At 30.1% G+C, this 19,792-nt stretch overlaps 1 protein-coding gene across 1 annotated transcript; it reads left to right on the forward strand.

Moving 5' to 3' along the window:
* Positions 1-4,981: 4,981 nt before the first annotated feature.
* On the forward strand, positions 4,982-11,486 carry LOC105327920 (T-box transcription factor TBX20). The gene is made up of 11 exons (XM_011428597.4): positions 4,982-5,133; positions 6,175-6,555; positions 6,646-6,913; positions 7,045-7,244; positions 7,512-7,631; positions 7,761-7,804; positions 8,149-8,250; positions 9,202-9,285; positions 9,552-9,629; positions 10,315-10,398; positions 10,516-11,486. Exons 2-11 carry the CDS (start codon positions 6,182-6,184, stop codon positions 10,563-10,565), a joined length of 1,404 nt encoding a protein of 467 aa, XP_011426899.3. The 5' UTR covers positions 4,982-5,133; positions 6,175-6,181; the 3' UTR covers positions 10,566-11,486.
* The last annotated feature ends 8,306 nt before the right edge of the window (positions 11,487-19,792 follow it).

Here is a 19,792-nt window from a genome sequence, read left to right on the forward strand (position 1 = left end):
TATAATCCCTTCGAAAAAAAATGAGGCTGTATTTTGAATAGGTTAGCATATAAAGATTTCGATATCACTTATACTTTCTTGAACACCTTAAAAAGATTACCATTTGAAATATGTAGGTCGACTATCCATCGAATCGATAACTTTCCAAATTACATTTTAAGATATTTAGGTTAAAGAATAAAAGCGGAGTTCTGATTCATTGAATTTTAGTAATGTGATCTTAATGTGTATGTTACATGTATTTATATTTTAAACTATAAACATTGAATTTTAACAGTGCAACAGTTAACGCCATTATAATTATAACTATACTTTGTATATAAATACATTTGTTATGTAAAAATATGTGTGATTTTAGCAAGTATAATTATATCATTATTTTTTTATTATTCAACATTCAAACTGTACACTTTTTCTCTTTTGTTTGTTTTTAAAGTAAAAAAAATGTGGTATAAATAAATAAATGGTAATGTTTAAAAACTGTGTTCCATTATTCTATCCATAAGGCATTTATGTATTTGTACATATAACTTGTGGCAATGATAGAAATAAAAAATATTGAAGATAGTCAGAGCACTTGTTTGTTGGTTTTCATTTTGGGGAAGGCTGAAGATATGATCTCAATATTTACTTCTTTTTTTTAAAAAAAAAATCTTTCTAACCATGTGTGGAAATGATAAAATAATTGTATACAAGTGGTTGTCAGTGGAAATAATGGTGTATGTAAAAGAGCTCATTGCAAATGGTTAATACATCGTGTATAACAAAATTGATTCATTACTGTAAAATAATAACAAAATTTTTCCGGGTGGGGGTGGTCCGACGGTTTATTAAGTTTGCCCGGGGGTGGGGGGGGGGGGGGTGGAGTCCGAGGCATATTTTTGTTATTTTTATAATGTAATTTATATACATTTGAATTTTACAGGAGGGGGTCTCAAAATTTCATTGAATGTTTGCCATGTACTATAACATTTCTTTTCAAAAGATTACCTGTATATAACAAAAGAATTGACCTATAGGGCCGGTATTGATTTTTGTGTTTACAAAAAGCATATTAATATATTGATTTCGTTCCATTTCATGATATTAGACCATACCCAGTAAACTCTTCTAGTTCTCATAATGTATAGTTTTTTGAAGAAAAAAAGTTTCACAGTCGTTGTCCGTCCAGTATGAGTTATGGACGCTTTTTTATTATCTTTAAATTTTATTTACAGTTTACTTTCTGAAATACGATTCATGCAGTTTATATGCGTTTATTTAAAACCAGGGACATATTAGCAACTATCGAAATTCTCGCGTGACGCGATTTCAAAGATTGTTTTATGCATCAATTTTCTTTTATTCCATCGAAACCATTAACACCATATTGTTTAGAAGATAAGGAAGGTGTTATTTTACTTCAGTCCCGTATAGGATCATAGTTACGATGATTAAATTTTCACATATGCCATGTCCAAAATGTTATTGCAATCGGGAATATACATATCTCATTCAATTTAGAACATTATTTTTCAAAATTTATTAAACAGATCCGTATCAACAAAAATAACACATAACAAATTCTTATGTTTATACAAGATTTTTTGAAAAAAATTTTCATTTCACATTAATGTAAACATGCAGGTAAAGGAGTTGTTGACCCAATTAGTGTCCTTTTACAACTCATTTCTTTGAAAATAATACATTTAATTTCGAGAAATTTCATTGGTGTAAGAAATGCAAATTATTAAAAAAAATTAATTAAAGAAGTGTTTCGATACTGAAATGTAGCCATATCGCTTTAAAAAAGGTCAGACTATAGAATATGATCAGTTATTCATTAAAAATTTAGCACCGCTTTTGGTTGTCAATTGGCGACGCCTCTGCTCTGTTCACAGGCTCCCAATGTTATATATTTTTTTCTCATGTAAAAATAACCCCTACTTAAAAATACACAAAGTATCCGTCGCTGCCATATAAGATTTTTTGACCACAGTAGACTCGGCCTGGATTTTTTAACGTGGCACTTGTCTCGATTAACAAATAGTGAATAATTCTTGTCTTCAAAAAAGTGAGCTTACACTAAGGTATAGTTGCTGTTGAATGCTCTCAGCTCAGTACTTTATATTTCATAAATGTCTTCAAGTTGAAGAGCAATCGTGCATTAAAAAAGGAAATCGGAGTAAAACAGAAGTTGCACAATATTGAACAAAAGAAAAAAAAAACGGTGATTATACAAACCGATAATTTAAAAAAATAATCATGGAATCGAACCAGGATACAAAAAAAAAAACTTTCATTATGCGCTTAGTGACTGCAGTAAAGGCTGGGCTATTCAAAACGTACAGGTGTAACAGGTATATAAGTTTTAATTATTTTTTAACAAATTTTGACCTCAAGGCAGGGGTGCCCCTAAAAATCATCTTAATTCATCCCTTTGATAAAAACCTATCAAAATATCTTAGTTTTTTTTAAGGGGTAGGTCTGTCCTGATGGACTTCAAGGTCAAACTTCTTACAGAAATAGACTGTTTTACTGCAAAAATGATGTTAAGCCAACTTCAAAGGTTAATATAAGAGCTAAACATGCAATATAATTTCTAAATGAAAATCTTAAAAATTAAGAAATAAGGTACAGTAAAAATTGTAAATGAACATTGATTCTTAAAAGTGTTTTTTCCGGGAAATTGGTCTCCTCAATAGGTCATTTCTTTTGTTATATACAAGTGACCTTTCAGGATCATAAACTCCAAAATTTGAAGTGTTGAATTTATCAATATTTTCAGCAAATTGCGATTATTCTACGATGTGTAATGTTAATATTAGTTTTTGGATTTATTTCTGTCCTTTACATTTTTTAAGAAACTTTGCAAACATATTCCATCAAATTAATCATTTTAGAAAATTGAAAATGGCGTTAAAAAATCACTTGAAAAGAGCATATGAAAATATTTTGCTTGTAGGATAAGAAAGTGGCAACGGAAATAATATATCTGATAGCGGGCATGTTAATGTTGATGCGTTAAAACGCAACCAAAAAAATTATTGACAAATAATCTTACACTGCAACGGCCCGATCCTCCTTAAGGTCAAGATCTAGTGAATGAAAGGTGCCTACAGGTCTATAAAATTCAAGATAAAAATTCTTTCAGTTATGCTTCACAACAATATCTTTGTTTGACAGGGAGTACCGGGTTTAATTTTTTGTTAAACACAATGAAAAATCATGTTTTGAAATAATATGTTCTACGAAATGTGAAGGAAATAAGTAACAAATCTCAGAGTTTCGACCAATTTTTACTAATGGTATACGTACATGTATACATCTAGAATGCCCAAAGTCTCTTCAAAAACGACATTAAACAAGCTTTTGACCTTTTCTTTAACATGATGTCAAGTTAAATATAGGTATCGGGATTACTCTTTTATGATTTGATTTAGATTTTCAAGAAACTGTTTCATTTTCTACATAATTTTGCTTATAGCCGAAAAGTACGGGGAAAAATTTCATCAAATTAATTATGACGTCATAATGGTTCTAGCATCAAAAAGACACTCTGGAATCATTTTCTAGATTTAATTTGCATATATTTACATTAACATAACATTTCGACAAAAGAAAATGGAAATGGGGAACCCACTTAAAAATGTGTACCACCTTTTCCTCTAAATCTTAGATATAAAAAATATTATGCTTCGCATTCTCTGATTTAGAATAAGAGGGCAAAAGTGGGCTTTTTAATTTAATGCCTTTAATAGCAACTAAACAAATCCTTATAATTTTTTTTTAATAAAGAATGTTTTTATAATACAAAAGCAAAATAAAGAATTATTGTTTTTTACAGACCAATGCTAACTGGGGTACACGGGAGGCCTTATAACTTCGAATTCATAGTAAAAATGTGCTTTTTAATCTCTGTATTATTTTCATACTTTCCAAAATTTCTTTTTCAGAAATGTAAGCTACTAGGTTTAGCTTTAAAAGTCTAAGATTGATTTTTAAGTGATTGTAATCACTAAATAAGCGGAACGGACTAAACATAAATGACGTCGTACTCACGACGTCAAATACGGAAAATGCGGCAATTTTCGGTAAAATGATAAAAAATAAAGATAAAATAGCAAAAAATCTAGCGAGAACACATACAATTTTTTTTACACTGATGAATTTATTTTAAATCACTTTTTCTTTACGCACAGAAACAGTTAATATATTTGTCTAAATTGTTTAAAAGTTACTTGCAATTTTTCAAATGCTTAATGAAAAATGCTCATTTTCCTATGCATTATACCATCAACAATACCAAGTTCAAGGCGGTATTGCATTAAAATAGCGCAGGCAAATTTGATGAATATTTTATATAATGAAATGTAAATACTACAGAACGATCTGACAAATTTTCAGGGTATGTTTTCTCGTGAGATTTTTAATAGGGTAAACCCGCGACCCACCTTAAGCTAGATTAGATTTGCGCATGCTTAGAATCATGCTCTCATGACTGCGCTTATTTTAACTTTATCCGCGCGACGTGTAATTAATACAGCAACGGTTTTTTTCTGTATTAAATAACATTTGCCTAATGATGTTATGACACCTTTTCGTACTTTTCCAACAGAGCTCAGATTTTCATTGGTTCTTAAGACCCGAGAAACTGTATTTGGTCGCTTTCCTTTTTTCTGTTGTCAAGGTGACCATCCATTTTTCATAAAAATACACGATGTATAAAACATGTTTCATTCTAATATTATTCATTCATCATGATATCTGGTAAAAAAAAAATCTTTAGATTTAGGTTGAACAATTATGTTAGATTAATTCTGAAAATTAATACTAATCGTTAACAATCGGGAATATGAATAACAACATGTAATAATTCAATAGCTCAAGTATTATCAGTAACGTGTTATTTTCATAAGTCTTCCAGATTGTTCGATGAGTCATTCTAGTTGAGAAAGCTTTGAAAGCGGCATCAACAAATATCACAATGTGTCTTTTTCTAGAAATGTACACGTGAGATGTGTTAATTGGAAATCACAAGATCTGAATCTTGAATGTTTAAGCCTGCGCACGTTTATAAATTCTCAAAGTTTATAACGACTTCGTTGAGAATATATTGACAGCGCTTCAATCACCAAAGAAAATTTCTAAATCGTAAGTGTTATTCTTCTATTATGAATAAAGCTTTTTAATTGATATCATTCAGATTCAATGTATTTTTTCAGTTTAGTTAGATTGAAAAAAAAGCGAAATAAAATAATTGATCCTTGGTAAGATACATATCGAAATGAAGTTAATTTTTTTTCTTTGTGAATATTTTATTTAAATAGAATAGTTTGATGTCTCTTATCAATCTAGGGGATTGTGTATAATCTCTACCATCGGTTTTAAATATAATGAGTGGCGTTTTCGTTAATTTCAAACATTTTGCAAGAAAAGTGAAACTACTAAAGGAGCTTTGTCATCTGACTGAAACTAAAATAAGATATTCTCGGAGAAGAGGATAAATCGATAACAAAGTTGAGAGGTTTTTTCCATACCAAAATCAAAAGCTTTTTTTTTTGTTCTTGTTTATCTTTTGTCATTAATTAACGATCAACATAAAAGTTAAACATCCCACAGAAGACGTTACTGGGGTTGTTTATGTACGTCAAGTGAAAAATACGGTTCAAGCATAAAGCATTTAGATTTAATGTAGTCAATCTTGAGCTAAATGGTGAAAGTGATAAGTTATATATCATTACACAACTACCTGTTGTCATTGGGAACAGCTGAAGCTATAAAAATCGATTTTAACTACAACTGCTACGTCACGAATGTTACCCACTGTTAAATTATCACTTCACATACACAGCTTTGTTATTTAAAGCGCAGTTTTGAAAACGTGTAAATTCTTCATAGTTTACAGCGATAGACCGTTTGTCATGGAAACCAGTCAATTTGTATATTAAAAAAGGTCTTAACAATGATAGGTTTAGAGGAGAGCTAATTGGTCGAACATGTTATGAACATCTTCAGCCACACAAAAAGGGGATTTGAACTACAGTAACGGTTTTAAAAATTCACGAAATAAATCAATGTATTAAGTTATTCTATTTAGAATTTTTATACCTTGTGTAAAAGTGTAAAAATGTTTTAAATATAAGGATCAACACATACATAATTATGCGTTTAAATTCTTATTGAATAAAAAAGGCGGACGATGGACGCAAAGATGTTTTTCCAGCCGAATAATGTTGAAAATGGAAAACAATCCAAGTTGTTCAATCCAAAAAGAGAAAAGATGCAAAACAGTGTTTCATCGAGTGCAACATCTTCTATATCACCATCCAACGGGTCATCTTCACCTGAACTGGAGGTCCAGTCATCTGACACGGAAGTTTGCCAAATGTATGCGAACTCCAGCTCAAGTTCTTCGGGATATTCTGAAATGCAGTGGTCTTCGGATTTCCCTGACGATGAGAACAACTGCATTCCGCAGATAAATGGGTCTATTACCTTATCACTGATGGAAGCAAAACTTTGGTACAAGTTTTTGGAAGTGGGGACGGAAATGATCATTAACAGAACAGGAAGGTAAAGATGGAACTAAAAAGTTAAACTGAAGTTAAATTTCAATTTGATGTCGATAAGCAGTTTTATTATTTTTATTGATATACCTTTTAGGAGAATGTTTCCATATGTTGAGTTTTCCCTCCGCGGAGTGGATCCCGTTGGATTATATGACGTCATCTTTGACATCATACCCGCTAGCAGCAAAAGCTTTAAGTTTATGAACAACAAATGGATTCCAATCGGAAGGAAAGAGGAAGAATTCAAGAATTATCCATTCAAACACCCGGACTCTCCGAGAATAGGATCTGACTGGATGACTCGAAAAATTTCTTTTGAAAAAGTGAAATTGTCAAACAAACCTGGCACGCAAGCTGGCATTGTAAGTTATTCGAGTTTTTAAGATAGAAAATTTTAAAATTCATCTTTTTAAAAATACGTTTTTTACATAGGTTATGCATAACATACTTTGTGTTTCAGCCACCAGATTAATTATCTAAATTTTATTTGCAGTTTACTTTGCACACCCTTCAGAAATACTTGGTGCGGATTTCGATTGTCAAACACGAACAGGATGATGAAATTTCTGTAGTGGAATTTCCAATTCGTGCCACGACCTTCATAGCAGTCACAGCTTACAACAACCGAGAAGTGACCAAACTCAAAATTTACAGTAACCCATACTCCAAAGGGTTCCGATTCCCAATGAAAAGGTTTATAATCGCTTTACATTGCTCTTTGATATGTGCATGTAAATTTTAACTTTAAGTGAAAACATTGTTCTTGAATATTTTTCCTATGAAATACAGTGTGTATTTCATCGAATCCTTCATATAAATGTTCAAATTTTAGTCTTCATCACTTAGATATGTTATCGCATATTCATTTTTTAATTTCAAATTTAACAATTTAGTGTTTTGAATATAATCATCCTTTTAAATTATTATCCTTTGTTTAAATTTTTTTATCATATTCGCCAGAATAAAACATCAGACCTTCCAGAAGATTGAACACAAAGAGCAACGACTGATGTCAATGAAAGATTCTGTCAAACATTCAGTGTTCTATCATCTCATAGGGGATGTTCAAGCAATCCCACAGTGAGTATATCTACCCCCCGAAAAAGGCGCATCACGGAGACATAAATAATAAAGTGTGCATCATGATTAATTCCTTTTGATAATACATTGTCATTCAGAAAAACTTATGCTTTTGCGTTTTCTTTATAGATGCCCCTTAGATTTATCAACACACAAAGAAAACATACAAACAAGTAAGTACTATTTTAAAATATACTCATTTCATGTCGCAAAAAATAGAAATTTATTACCAACAAATATCATATTTCTCCTTAAAATATTAAATATGCGTTAATTTTTATATAGTTTTATTTGAATTTAATCGTAGATTCGTTGCTAATTGTTTCGATGAATTTTTTTTCGCTTTGTTTTGTTAAAAAGAAAATCTATTCTATTGAAATCATTATAATGAAAATAAATGAATGCCATTTTTGCATTGTAAGAAGTGATATCATTGCCAGAATTGTTTTTCTTGTTGACACTGTTATAGACCGTAATGGAAATCGGGTTGTTATATATTTTAAAATATATTTGGCAGATGATTACAAGGGTGCCCCTGACTCGAATCCCGACTTTGACAAAGCTACACAAACCGATATTACAATGGCGGACATGAGAACTTGGTATCGGTTTCTTCAGCGTAAGTTAAAGAATCTTACAAGATTAAAGCTTTTTAAAAAGCCTACCCGACTTAATAAACTTGTTCATTGGAAGCATGTATCAATAAGGCTATCTTATAATAAAAATGAATTTTAATAATTTTCGCGGCTGATCAAAATTTTATAAACAGAACGTGCAAATTTAAGAAGCAATATATGTTTTTTATTTCAATCTAGTACATATACGTGTATATCACTTGAAATTAAGTTATTTCATTATTTCAAATTATTTTATGAATGAACATGTATTAAATAATTTCATGTAAGCCTGCAGCGTATTACATCGAATATAACGTTTTCATCAATTGTGAATGTAAGTGTTGAAACATTGAACATGCATCGGCTTATTACTTTAAGAAAAATCTTGTTATTGCTTGCTCCCAATGCCTGCACTATTTCGGAGAAGGCAACTTTAAAACGAATATATTTTCATTTTAGCCTAAAATAAATATTTAAACCGCACGAGACTATTATATACTTTCTAAATATTACAAATACATTTTACTAACTTACACAAAATAAAGAAACAACTTATTAACAATGGCTCAATTTTCGTCGTATTCGTAGGTAGCCGTCCCACGAATTAATCTTTCTTCCTGAAAATGAAAACTGACGCTTTTAAGAAATAACTTCCCCATGAATAAGCAAACCCAGAATCCACGAAAACAGGCCCACAGAAATTAAATGATTTCCCAGTATATCAGCTTTGATGGGCTCAAAAACTAATGCACTTGTATATTCAAAGTTGTTACTTATTGTTAATTTACATTATAAAAATTGTAAGAGCTATAACTGTTATTATAAGTTGTATATGCATAATACGGTAACCTCTCTTGGGCTTCAAACGACATTTTTTCAGTGAAAAAAAAGATACCAATCCACAAATGCACGTTGATTGATACGTACATGTAACTATTTATAATATATTGCAGATCCAGTCACAAAACAGCCGACGGAGGCACAGGTCTCATACTTCATCCCACCACCGCTTATTCCAGCACATGCATGGAAACTAGGTAATGGAAACTCTTTATTCAATTGGAAATTTTAAAGCATAAAAATGGGGGGGGGGGGGAGATGTAAAAAAAAAAGATTATGATTATCGTAGGAAAATTACCTGGTACACAAATACATGTAAATTTACATTTTGTAACCTGCCAAAAACTCAAACTTTCATGTAATTCATATTTCAGTTTTTACAACGGGCATGCTGTCCTCTTATTTTGATTTTTGTGTGTATGTTTTTAGTATTTTCTAATTTTTAATGTTTTACTCTAATTAGACACAGGACCAGGCGATCCTTATACAAGACAGTGTCCTGAGACTTCATCACGAACAAGGGATTCATCTGCATTGATGTGTAAGTGAACAATTGGGTGAAGAAGTCAGGAAAGTAAAAAATGAATATTACATGTATCTCAAATTTTAAGAGGTATCTTTGTTCGTTTCTAGTAGAAATACACCTATTATTATACCTAATTATAATAATTTTATCCAACGCGTTATCTGATTGGTTCTAGACAATCACGTGTCAGGGTAATGAACTTTATATTTCCTGGCATCGTCATATTTTCATTCATTTTTAATTATCAAAATTTTTATTCTGTGCGTTTGAAAAATCCCAAGAATGAGCATACGATGTAATCAAATGATTACTTTTAAAACTTTATTGGATTTTATCAACATTTTTGTCCTTTAATAGCAGAAAACTAATTATTCGAATGATTGAAAAATAAACTTTTCGGTGGTTTTCTGCTTTCCTCGAGTTGAAAAACGATTAGATTATAATAAAGTATCATTTGTCGTTCGGCCAAATAAATAATTTAGTGCATGGTGGACATTGGTGGTCCGGGAGATATGAAGAATTTTCTCCCGAAAAATAATGTTGAATTGATTTACCTTGGAGGAATAATTCTTCACATTTCCCTCGTCTATTCCCGAAGAAAAATAATACTTGATTTTATTTTCCCTTGGGAATATCACCCTTGCAATCATGCAATAAATATATGGTTATAGTTCAAACATTTCTTTATATGTTTTCACAGCAGATGAAAAGAAAACTCGGGCAAGAAGTCGGAAATCTGAGAAGAAAGAGGAACAACTCCTGCAGTACAATGCCAGAATGAATAGTAAGCGCATAATATAACTTGATATTTATTGGCGAACAAAGTCCAAATATTTTCTTAAAGACTTTATCCTATTAACAATGTTGTAACCATGTGACAGATTCGATTTATTTTACACAGTGTGGAAACGAGACAGAGAAGAGACTCTAAACGACATCACTAATGAGTGAGGAAACCCAAAAGGAAAATCCAAAAGCATTTCTTAAAAGGATTTGAGGAGAATTCAAACATTTGTTTATTTTTTATCCTTACTTTGGTCTTATACTTAGAAAAAGCAATGAAATTGATATGTCGATATTCACATTACAAGGATCAAGTTACAGCCTGTGGAAAAAAAACATACTGCAGTAAATGATTATATACAATATTGTTTAATAAGAATCATGATTATGTCATTTTGGTGTGTTATATGCTATCGTTTCTGTACTGTGTGGTCTGTTTATATAGAAAACTTTGATGAAATCTGAAAATTCGTGTTGAAATTTTGTTAGACGTTTGCAAATTAGATATATTTTAATTAATTTTGATATTGTTTATGAGTAGCTTTTCAACAAGTTTAAAGATATAATATTTTGTTATCATTTGCGTAAAGCAATTTTATTTACTGGATCCTATGGTTAAATAAATTGGGCTTTTTTATTTTTTTGTCCTAAGAAATTTTTCACATTAACAATATGTATTAGAAAGAAAATTATTGTATGACGAGATGTCATTCCATGCTTGTAAATTTGTTGTCTTTGGAATTCCTACATTTTGTAAATAATCTCCAGGTAATGTATTTGCTTGTTATCATTATTAAATTCTTATATTCTTATATTTGAATCTTTAAGATGATTGTTTTTTTAAGTTTTTAGTCTGTGATTGTTTTTTGGTTCAGATTGCTTTTTACCACAATCTTGCTGTGGAATATCATAGGATATTCGGGACAGATTCAGTGATATTTTTTTAATATACTTATTCTTTCTGCATTTTTAAAACTTTTTGTCGATTTTCAAAAGTGTCCTATTTACACATTTTTTTAATTTACTAGTTAAAAAAAATGTTCCAGTGAAATTAAAACATCCTACATCAGACGTAAAACATGATATATATACTTATTCCTAAGGTAATAATTCAACTTACTAAATCAATAAATAAGGTGCCTTTTTAATCTTTCACGAACTATTAATAAGTTTAAAATTATTACTTATCATGTTTATTTTTTAAAGTAAATGCTATCAATTCTATTTTTACAAAATTGAAAGCTTTATATACATGTACATATACATCTATAGTTTTGGAAGTTGCGTAAAATGTGTTATGGTATTACGTTTACGGGTTGCCATGTTATGAGATTTTGTTTGGTATCTGGTGTGGGTTTTTTCTATTGAATTTTTATACCAATCTATTCATTGGTGAACGTTTTTATAATGTGCCATGGTCGTTAGCACTTGCGCCCCTCGCAAATGAGTTCAAACAAAGAAGTCGATATTATTTCTTATCATTCATGAGTTTATCACAAAAAATTAAGCCAGTCACCAAAACATTATCAGAATTTTCAAAAACGGTTTGAATGTCTTGGTTTAAAGATACGAAATTAGTGCTTTATTTCGTCATGTATTTAATGATGTGATGTGATATAGTTCATAAAATACAATGTACCTTAAATAAGTTGAGCACATCGTAAATTCTCGATGAAATATAAATGTATATAATACATGCTATAATTTCGCTGATTTTATCTGTTTTCCATACTGAGTTACCGTGGAGTTTTTGGTAAGCGCTGTTTTTATTTTGATTTCTTAGAGGTGTTTTAATTAAGGATTTGACTTTTTAAGGTGGCCGACCATAATTTCATTGCGCATGTTTTTTTTTTTCAATCTAGTAAAACACGGTGTTTTTGTAGCTTTTAAGATTTAAACAAAAAACATTTGTGAAATTGAACGCTATGAACAAAATACAGATAAAATATTTATATCTATAAGGAATATTTTTAAAACGATTTTTCCATTGCTATGTTGGTGAGCAATGTCAGTGTGCTTTATAACGTTATGATAAAATAAAGCTTTTCAAAAGTACCTTTTAGAAATAACATTACGGAAAAAGTTAATAAATGTGCACACATTGGAAAAATGCTATCCTTAGGGTTATTTTTTGAATATGAATCCATTGTACTATGTATATTGTAATATATAGCAAAATTTGGTGCATTTTAATATTTTGAGATGACCTCCAAAAAAAACGTGATCATAGAATTTAGTATTTCTTATATATAAGAAAGAAAATTATAATTCTAATCACATATTACAATTTCAAAATCTGCCTCGAAGCGCGGCAAAATTATTAATTCCTTTATATATTCCTTTAGCAAATGTACCTTTATTTTAAGATGACACCTACAAAGAACCAAATTGTAGATTTTCTTGAAACTAGAGTTGTCTATTGCATATGGTTAAATGGTTAAAAAATTAGGAGTTTTGCTCTTGTCTTGTTGTTATTAAGACGAAAAAATCGGCCACCTAAAAAAAAGGGATTAATGAGTCGTGTATTTATTTTATTTGAGGATTGTGTCCGTGTTCATGTTTTTATTAATTGTTGTCAATGTTATAGAAATAAACGTTTATGATAAACGAGCACATTTTCTTCCATCAAATATCTTTTGTTAGCGCTGTTTGGAAATGAAAAGGAAACAGACGATGTCAACTTTGGGATTCAAATTCCCAAAATCCAACACATAAATAAAACAAATGAAAGATAATGGTACATTTTTTTTATTAAATTGAGATATCAACGTATTTGCACACAAGGAAGATTCGAGTATGTAATTATTTCAAACGTCCTTAAAACTATCTATCTATCTATCTATCTATCTATCTATCTATCAACCATGAATCTTAATAACGAAAGATTGGATTTTTTTAAATCAATAATCAAATAATAAGTTGCCATGTTTTCGTATTTAACCTATCATATTAAACCAAAATAAACCAAATAAAAACTATTGCATTATGTATAAAATATCGCTGTAAAGGTTTTGTCAAAGGTTGGTTTTGGCAATCAAATTGCTTTCATTTAGCAGACTTTAGTAAAAATCAATTTTAAAATCCAATCCCCCCCCCCCCAAAAAAATCAAATTTAGTCGTTGCAAATTTTGAGAACAAAAGTCATTTTCACGTTTCCGCACAAATTAGCTTGTTACATTTCCTTTTAAAAGAATTCTAGCAGCTATTACACTAAAAAGAATGTAGCGTAACTCTATTTTCTGTGTACATAATATGCAAATGTGAAAAACATGCAGATCCTGAAACATTTTAAAATAAAAATTACCGTTATAATTATTTTATACTTTACCACGTGCGCCCTCTGAACATATTTTATTGTAAACATATATATCTATACATATACAAATGGTTTGGACACAAGTTCTGACAACTTTCTATGTCTTTTCCATTAAATAGAAAAATAATACAAAACTTACAACTGTTATTGCATGATATAGAATTGTTATTACGATATAATTGAAAATATGTGATATATACGAGAATGAGAAACATGCACATATACTATATTAAACAAATCTACCAGTTTCGTTGATGTACAATTGAACTAATGAGAATAATTGCTTGTTAAAATCAAGGGATAATGACTCATCGCCCCATAATAAATAAAGAGTATTTTTATATGAAAATGATCTAGTTGTAGCAGATTAAGAAAAAAATTATTTCTAGCGATAGTATAATTTTTGCATTTGAAGAAAAAATGGTAAGCATCTTCGGGTGATCCACACCGACAAATACCGCTTTCTATGATATTTATTTTGTGTCGATTTAGTCGAAAAAAAACTTTTAACGGCAAATAATTATTATTTGGTCCAGCATGGTTTTTAAACATAATAAAAGTGTGCTGATTCCAAAAACAAATGCTGGCCTTCATGAAAATAAAATTTTAAGAGGCTCAAAATGGCGGACAACCAAATTTTATATTTCTTTCTTAAAGTCTTTTCATTATTGACAAACAATAATGAAATGATCCAGCTTAGAATTTTATCATATCTGAGGTGTGCTAAGTTTGAAAAAATTGGCTGGTCTTCCCCAAAAAGCGTTAATTAGGTCAACATGGCGATTCAAAATGGCAGATACATGTATACCCAGATTTTATAATTTTTTTCCTAAAAATTTAATCTAGGGAAAAAGCATAAAAACAATAATAAATCAGTCCAGCAAAGTTTTTGCCTATTAATTAAGGCGTGCTTAGTCTGAAAAATATGCTTGCTATGACAAAAATGGCTCTAATTGTCATTGTCAAATGGCGGTCAAAATGGTCGACAGGCAAATTCTCTAATTCTCTTAAGTTCTAAAAATTGAGGTAACAAACGATTATAAATTGGTTCAGCATAGCATTTTATCATAACTAAGGTGTGCTGAGTCCAGCAAAATATGTTGATCGCGATAAATAGCTTAAAATGGAGGACAGTCAGCTTTCATCATTTTTCGTCTCACAGTCTCTTTAATGGAAAAAAAATAACAATACAAATATTTATCATAATTAGGTTGTGCCAAGTTTGATGAAATGTGTTGGTCTTCATGAAAATGACGTTACTTTTGTCAAAATGGCTATTCAAATTGGTGTATACTAGTAGCCAAATTTCATTTATCTCTATATAGACTACTTAAGGCCTCTTAAATGGGGAAATGTTTGAATATCATAATTTCAATACTAATGATGTAAATGACAATCAAATTTGAACACTTGTATTAATAGAAAAAACTCCACCAGCTTTTTATTTGGAAAAAAATTATGGTTTTTTTCTTATTAAGCTACAGTATATAATTATGTTATTTACATAATCTTTGTTTGAATGATAAGATTGTGATTTGAAATTTGCAAATGTCTTTACCCGGGAAGTAGGCACGTTTACATTCACACATAAAGGTTCTGCAACCTGTGAGGCAGTTGCAAGCTATCAAATCTAAGAAAGCTTTAGGTATAAGATCTTAAGGTCATTAGTTCCAGCAACAAACAACCATCACTTAATTTTTTTAATCCCATCTCGGCTGGGCATGGTAATATGGACATGCTTATTACCGTGGTGTGTGTTTGTTTCATAAGCAACGTATGGCAAATCCTAAGTTTGGAAATATTCCCAGGCTTTGATTTTAGCAAATTAAACCGTGTCAGTGGACAATGTGTCTTGGTTATCCATATAACTAAAAACTTCTCGAACTCTTTGATTTTCTGGTCAGTTAATTCCCCTTTTCATACTTGTTTCTGTTCACTTATAAGTTTATTTTCTCGATATGCTGTAGAAATAAGAAGTTGTGTCACATCATATCAGTGAATGAAATGAACCAAGTGCTATTGCAAAGTTCTACAAAAGGGGAACATTTTCTCTTCAACAACATTGACAGGGATGTTTATCGGCTTTGAAGTTCACTTCAAAACTAAGTTTGCTGATGGATGACATATACTAGAATAGTTCTTCATGTCGTACACTGTTCCTAAGTACCTGATTGTATGTATCTCTGTTTCATATAAGCTTATGGAATCGATGTCTTTAAAGCCTAAAAACACCAGATTTATAGTGCAGAAATATTTCTCCTCTCTCAAACTTTGCTTTGTAAGCATTTGGTGTATTTCACGAACTTGCAGGTCGAATCGGTACATAAAGTAAAATTTCAAAAAAAACCCATGAAAGGTTTGGGAACAAGACGGATATTGAAAAGCATGAACAGAGAATGTTTAAATAAGGTACCGGTATACGCCAAATTAAGACAAAACGGAAAAAATTCACAATTTTTTAGTAAAATATAGAATTGTTATTTTTCTTCGTCGAAGTGTTCCAATCTAATTTTTCATGTGTATATTTGTATAATGTAATACTTACACGTTTCATCCCTGTAAACGGCTTTAAAAGAGAATTATGAATTCTGGCTGTCGGCCATTTTAAAACGCCATTTTGACCCAAATAACGCAATTTTTGTAGAAGTAAGCATATATCGTCAAACTCAGTATACCCTAATTATTAATCAAAACTTTTTGTCGGACCGGACTTTAATTGTTTTAATGCTTTGTTTCTTGTTAAAAACTTAAATAGAAAGTGATGAAATCTGGCGGTAGGCCATTTTAAATCGCCATTTTGACCTATTTTATGAAATTTCCGTCATAGCTAGCATATTTCCTAAGACTCAGCATGTCTTAGTTATATTGATAAACTTTGCTAGACCAAATTAAACTTGTTGGTCTCATGCTTTTTTCCGTTTTAAGAAACTTTAAAGAAAAAATTATGAAATCTGACTGTCCGCCATAATAAAACATCGCTTTAGGGGAAACCAGCATGATTCCTCAGGCTTATCACGTCTTATCTATAATTTGAAAATTTATTTAAAAAATTATAATTGTTTGTTTCTCGCTTTTTCACCATTTAGGAAACTAAAGGGAAAAAATATAAAATCTGGATGTCCACCGTTATGAATCGCCATTTTTTTAATAGATAATTTACGACATTTTCTTGAAAATGGCATATTATTCCTGACTATCCCCACCAACATTAAGTTATGTTTAAAAACTTAGCTAGACTGGATATTCATTGTCTCACGCTTTATGTCCATTTCAGAAACATAAGACGAAATAACAACATTTTATTATCCGCAATTTTAAATCGCTATTTTGACCTAATTAACCACATTTGTGGAAAGCCAGCATAATTTTTAAGACTCAGCACATATTGGATATGATAAAATGCTATTTTGGATCAATTCATTAGTGTTTGTCATTATTTTTTCCCATTGAAAAGACTTTAAGAGAAAATTTTGAAGATTGGCTGTCCGCCATTTTGAATCGCCATTTTGACCTACTTAACGCCATTTCATGAAGCCCAGCATATTTTTTCAGACTCAGCATACTTTAATTATGATAAAAAAAAACCATGCTGGACCAAATAATAATTATTTGCCGTTAAAACGTATTTTTAGAGCTCTTTTTAGAAATTAGGAATAGACTATAAATAATAATTGAATATGCAATTGTGTCTTAGCTTGGTATGTATTATGTTTAGCTTGCGCTTATTCTTCTAGCAGAAAGAGTTTCACAGCCCATTTCAAAATATAAGGATGTTTTTGATGCAATAATTGGTAACCCTGTAACAATGCGGGCAGCATACAATTGAACTTTTTCTAATTTGTCAATGTCATATTGACTACAGCTATCCCAAACAACTGAGGCATATTCGAGAATTGGCCTTACAAAGGTAATATACATTTTGGAAAGGCTGGTTTTTTTTTCAAAGACTAAATTTTGGTTTTTTCAAGAGACCTTATTTTTTTACTAGATGTAAACCTAAGTGTTTGTGTGTTGAGATATATTCTAACTTACAATGCTAAAAAAATATTTCGGGTAGTTCATAGAGAGATTTTGTGGTAAAAAAGATAGCCTTAGTTTTGTTTGGATTGAATTTAAGTAACCATCGACTAGACCACTGTTCCAAAATGTATAAGTCATGATTGATATTGTGTTCAATGCAGGATAAATCATGCGATGCATATTGGATACAACTGTCATCTGCGAAAAGTCAACAAAATGATAACATAGTGTGTGAGACTTCATTAACATATATAAAAAAAAACAGGTCATAACACTGAACCTTGCGGTACACCCGATTTTATACAAGTATAAGATGATAAAACATCTATGTACATTACTTTTTTACTTCTATTACATAAATAACTTGTAAACCATTGTAAAACGTTTCCGGATATTCCGTAGGATTTTAATTTAAAAAGGAGACCTTTGTGCCATACTCTTGCAAAGCATGTTCATAAATATAGCAAAATTAGATTAAAATACAATCGGGAAAGCAAAATTAGATTAAAATACAATCGGGAAATGAAGAAAAAAATAACCTGGTAATCTGCTACAGAGTGGTAAAGTTTAAGATATTTGTAACTTTTACATAATTTTACTTGTTATCCAGATTGAATTTTTTCAGATTCAATGTCATGTTTTTAGCGGAATAGTAATTGTTACATTTGTTTGTTACGCTGAAATCCCGTTACGCGAACTGTATAGTGTAATATTAGAAGAAAAAAAACTTTCTGCAGTTATCATATTATACCCTTCTATCATAAAACTTACGGACTTAGAATTAATTTAATCTACATGTATCATGCATCTTTGATTATGGGTATGTTTCATGTGTTTCCCGATATTTGCATATTTGTAGGTGAAAACAATGATTAAACGCAGTATTATTATTATTGCTTGGTCGAGCATATTTAACGATAAAATGACATTAGTAATATTAGTTAACAAGTGACCTAAAACCCAGCTCTAAATACTGCGATTCTTTGCACAAGATCTTTTTAAAAAAATCAATACAATTCATCTATACATAACTTTATTTGTCTTTTATACATATAAATGTCAAACTGTTAATCTAATTTCACATAAAGGCGTCTCGAAAAGGTGTTAATGAATGGGCTGTCAACACCATCCTAAATTTATTTGTATGTTCGCAAGTGGCAAAACATAAATGTGTTTATGTTCCGTCGCTGTTTGACAGATTGAAATATCGAACTGGTTCGATTTGAACATATTTTATTGTGTAAATTACACAAAAGGATTGGAAACAAGTTTTTACAACTTACAACTTCCTCTCCTAATGATAATATCTACAATATATACAATTGTCAAAGTATATTACATGTTACTTATAGCCATTGACTTTATAATAATTTGATTCATAAACATGCATTTACAAAGTAAACAACCTAACTGGTTTAAACAGACTAGAACCACAAATTTCTTGTTTTTAACCTTTCAAATTTTAAAATTACTTATCATATTTAAGCAGTACACAAAATATTTTCAATATTAAACTAGTTTTGATAGGTTATGATTTTTGTTAAATATTTCAACAAGAGGCTTAAACTATATATATATATATATATATATATATATATATATATATATATATATATATATATATATATATATATATATATATATATATATATATATATATATATATATATATATAAACACATATCAGACTAAGAACAGTGTGGAAGAAAGTTAAAAGATTATCATTAATATTTTTTATAATCTAATTTATATAATATTATGCATTATCGAACCATACATTTTTTCCAGGTTTATGTTAAAAACATACTTATCACAGTTAAGTGATGATATAAAAAAATAATTTTACCTGAGCTGGTAAACAATTCAATATACAGTAAATGTAAACAATTACTCTTTTTTAATGAACTTTTATGAAATAGCGGGCATCAGTTGCTCCCTTAATTTCATGTAACAAACACAGACAATTCTAATTCAAGAAGGTGTAATCATAAAGAGAGCTATCCTATTTTTTCATGAAGAGGCTACAAACTGCCAATACCGAACGGCGCATGCGTGCCGT

Source organism: Magallana gigas, chromosome 2 (genome assembly GCF_963853765.1).
Source record: "Magallana gigas chromosome 2, xbMagGiga1.1, whole genome shotgun sequence".
Lineage (NCBI taxonomy): Eukaryota > Metazoa > Mollusca > Bivalvia > Ostreida > Ostreidae > Magallana > Magallana gigas.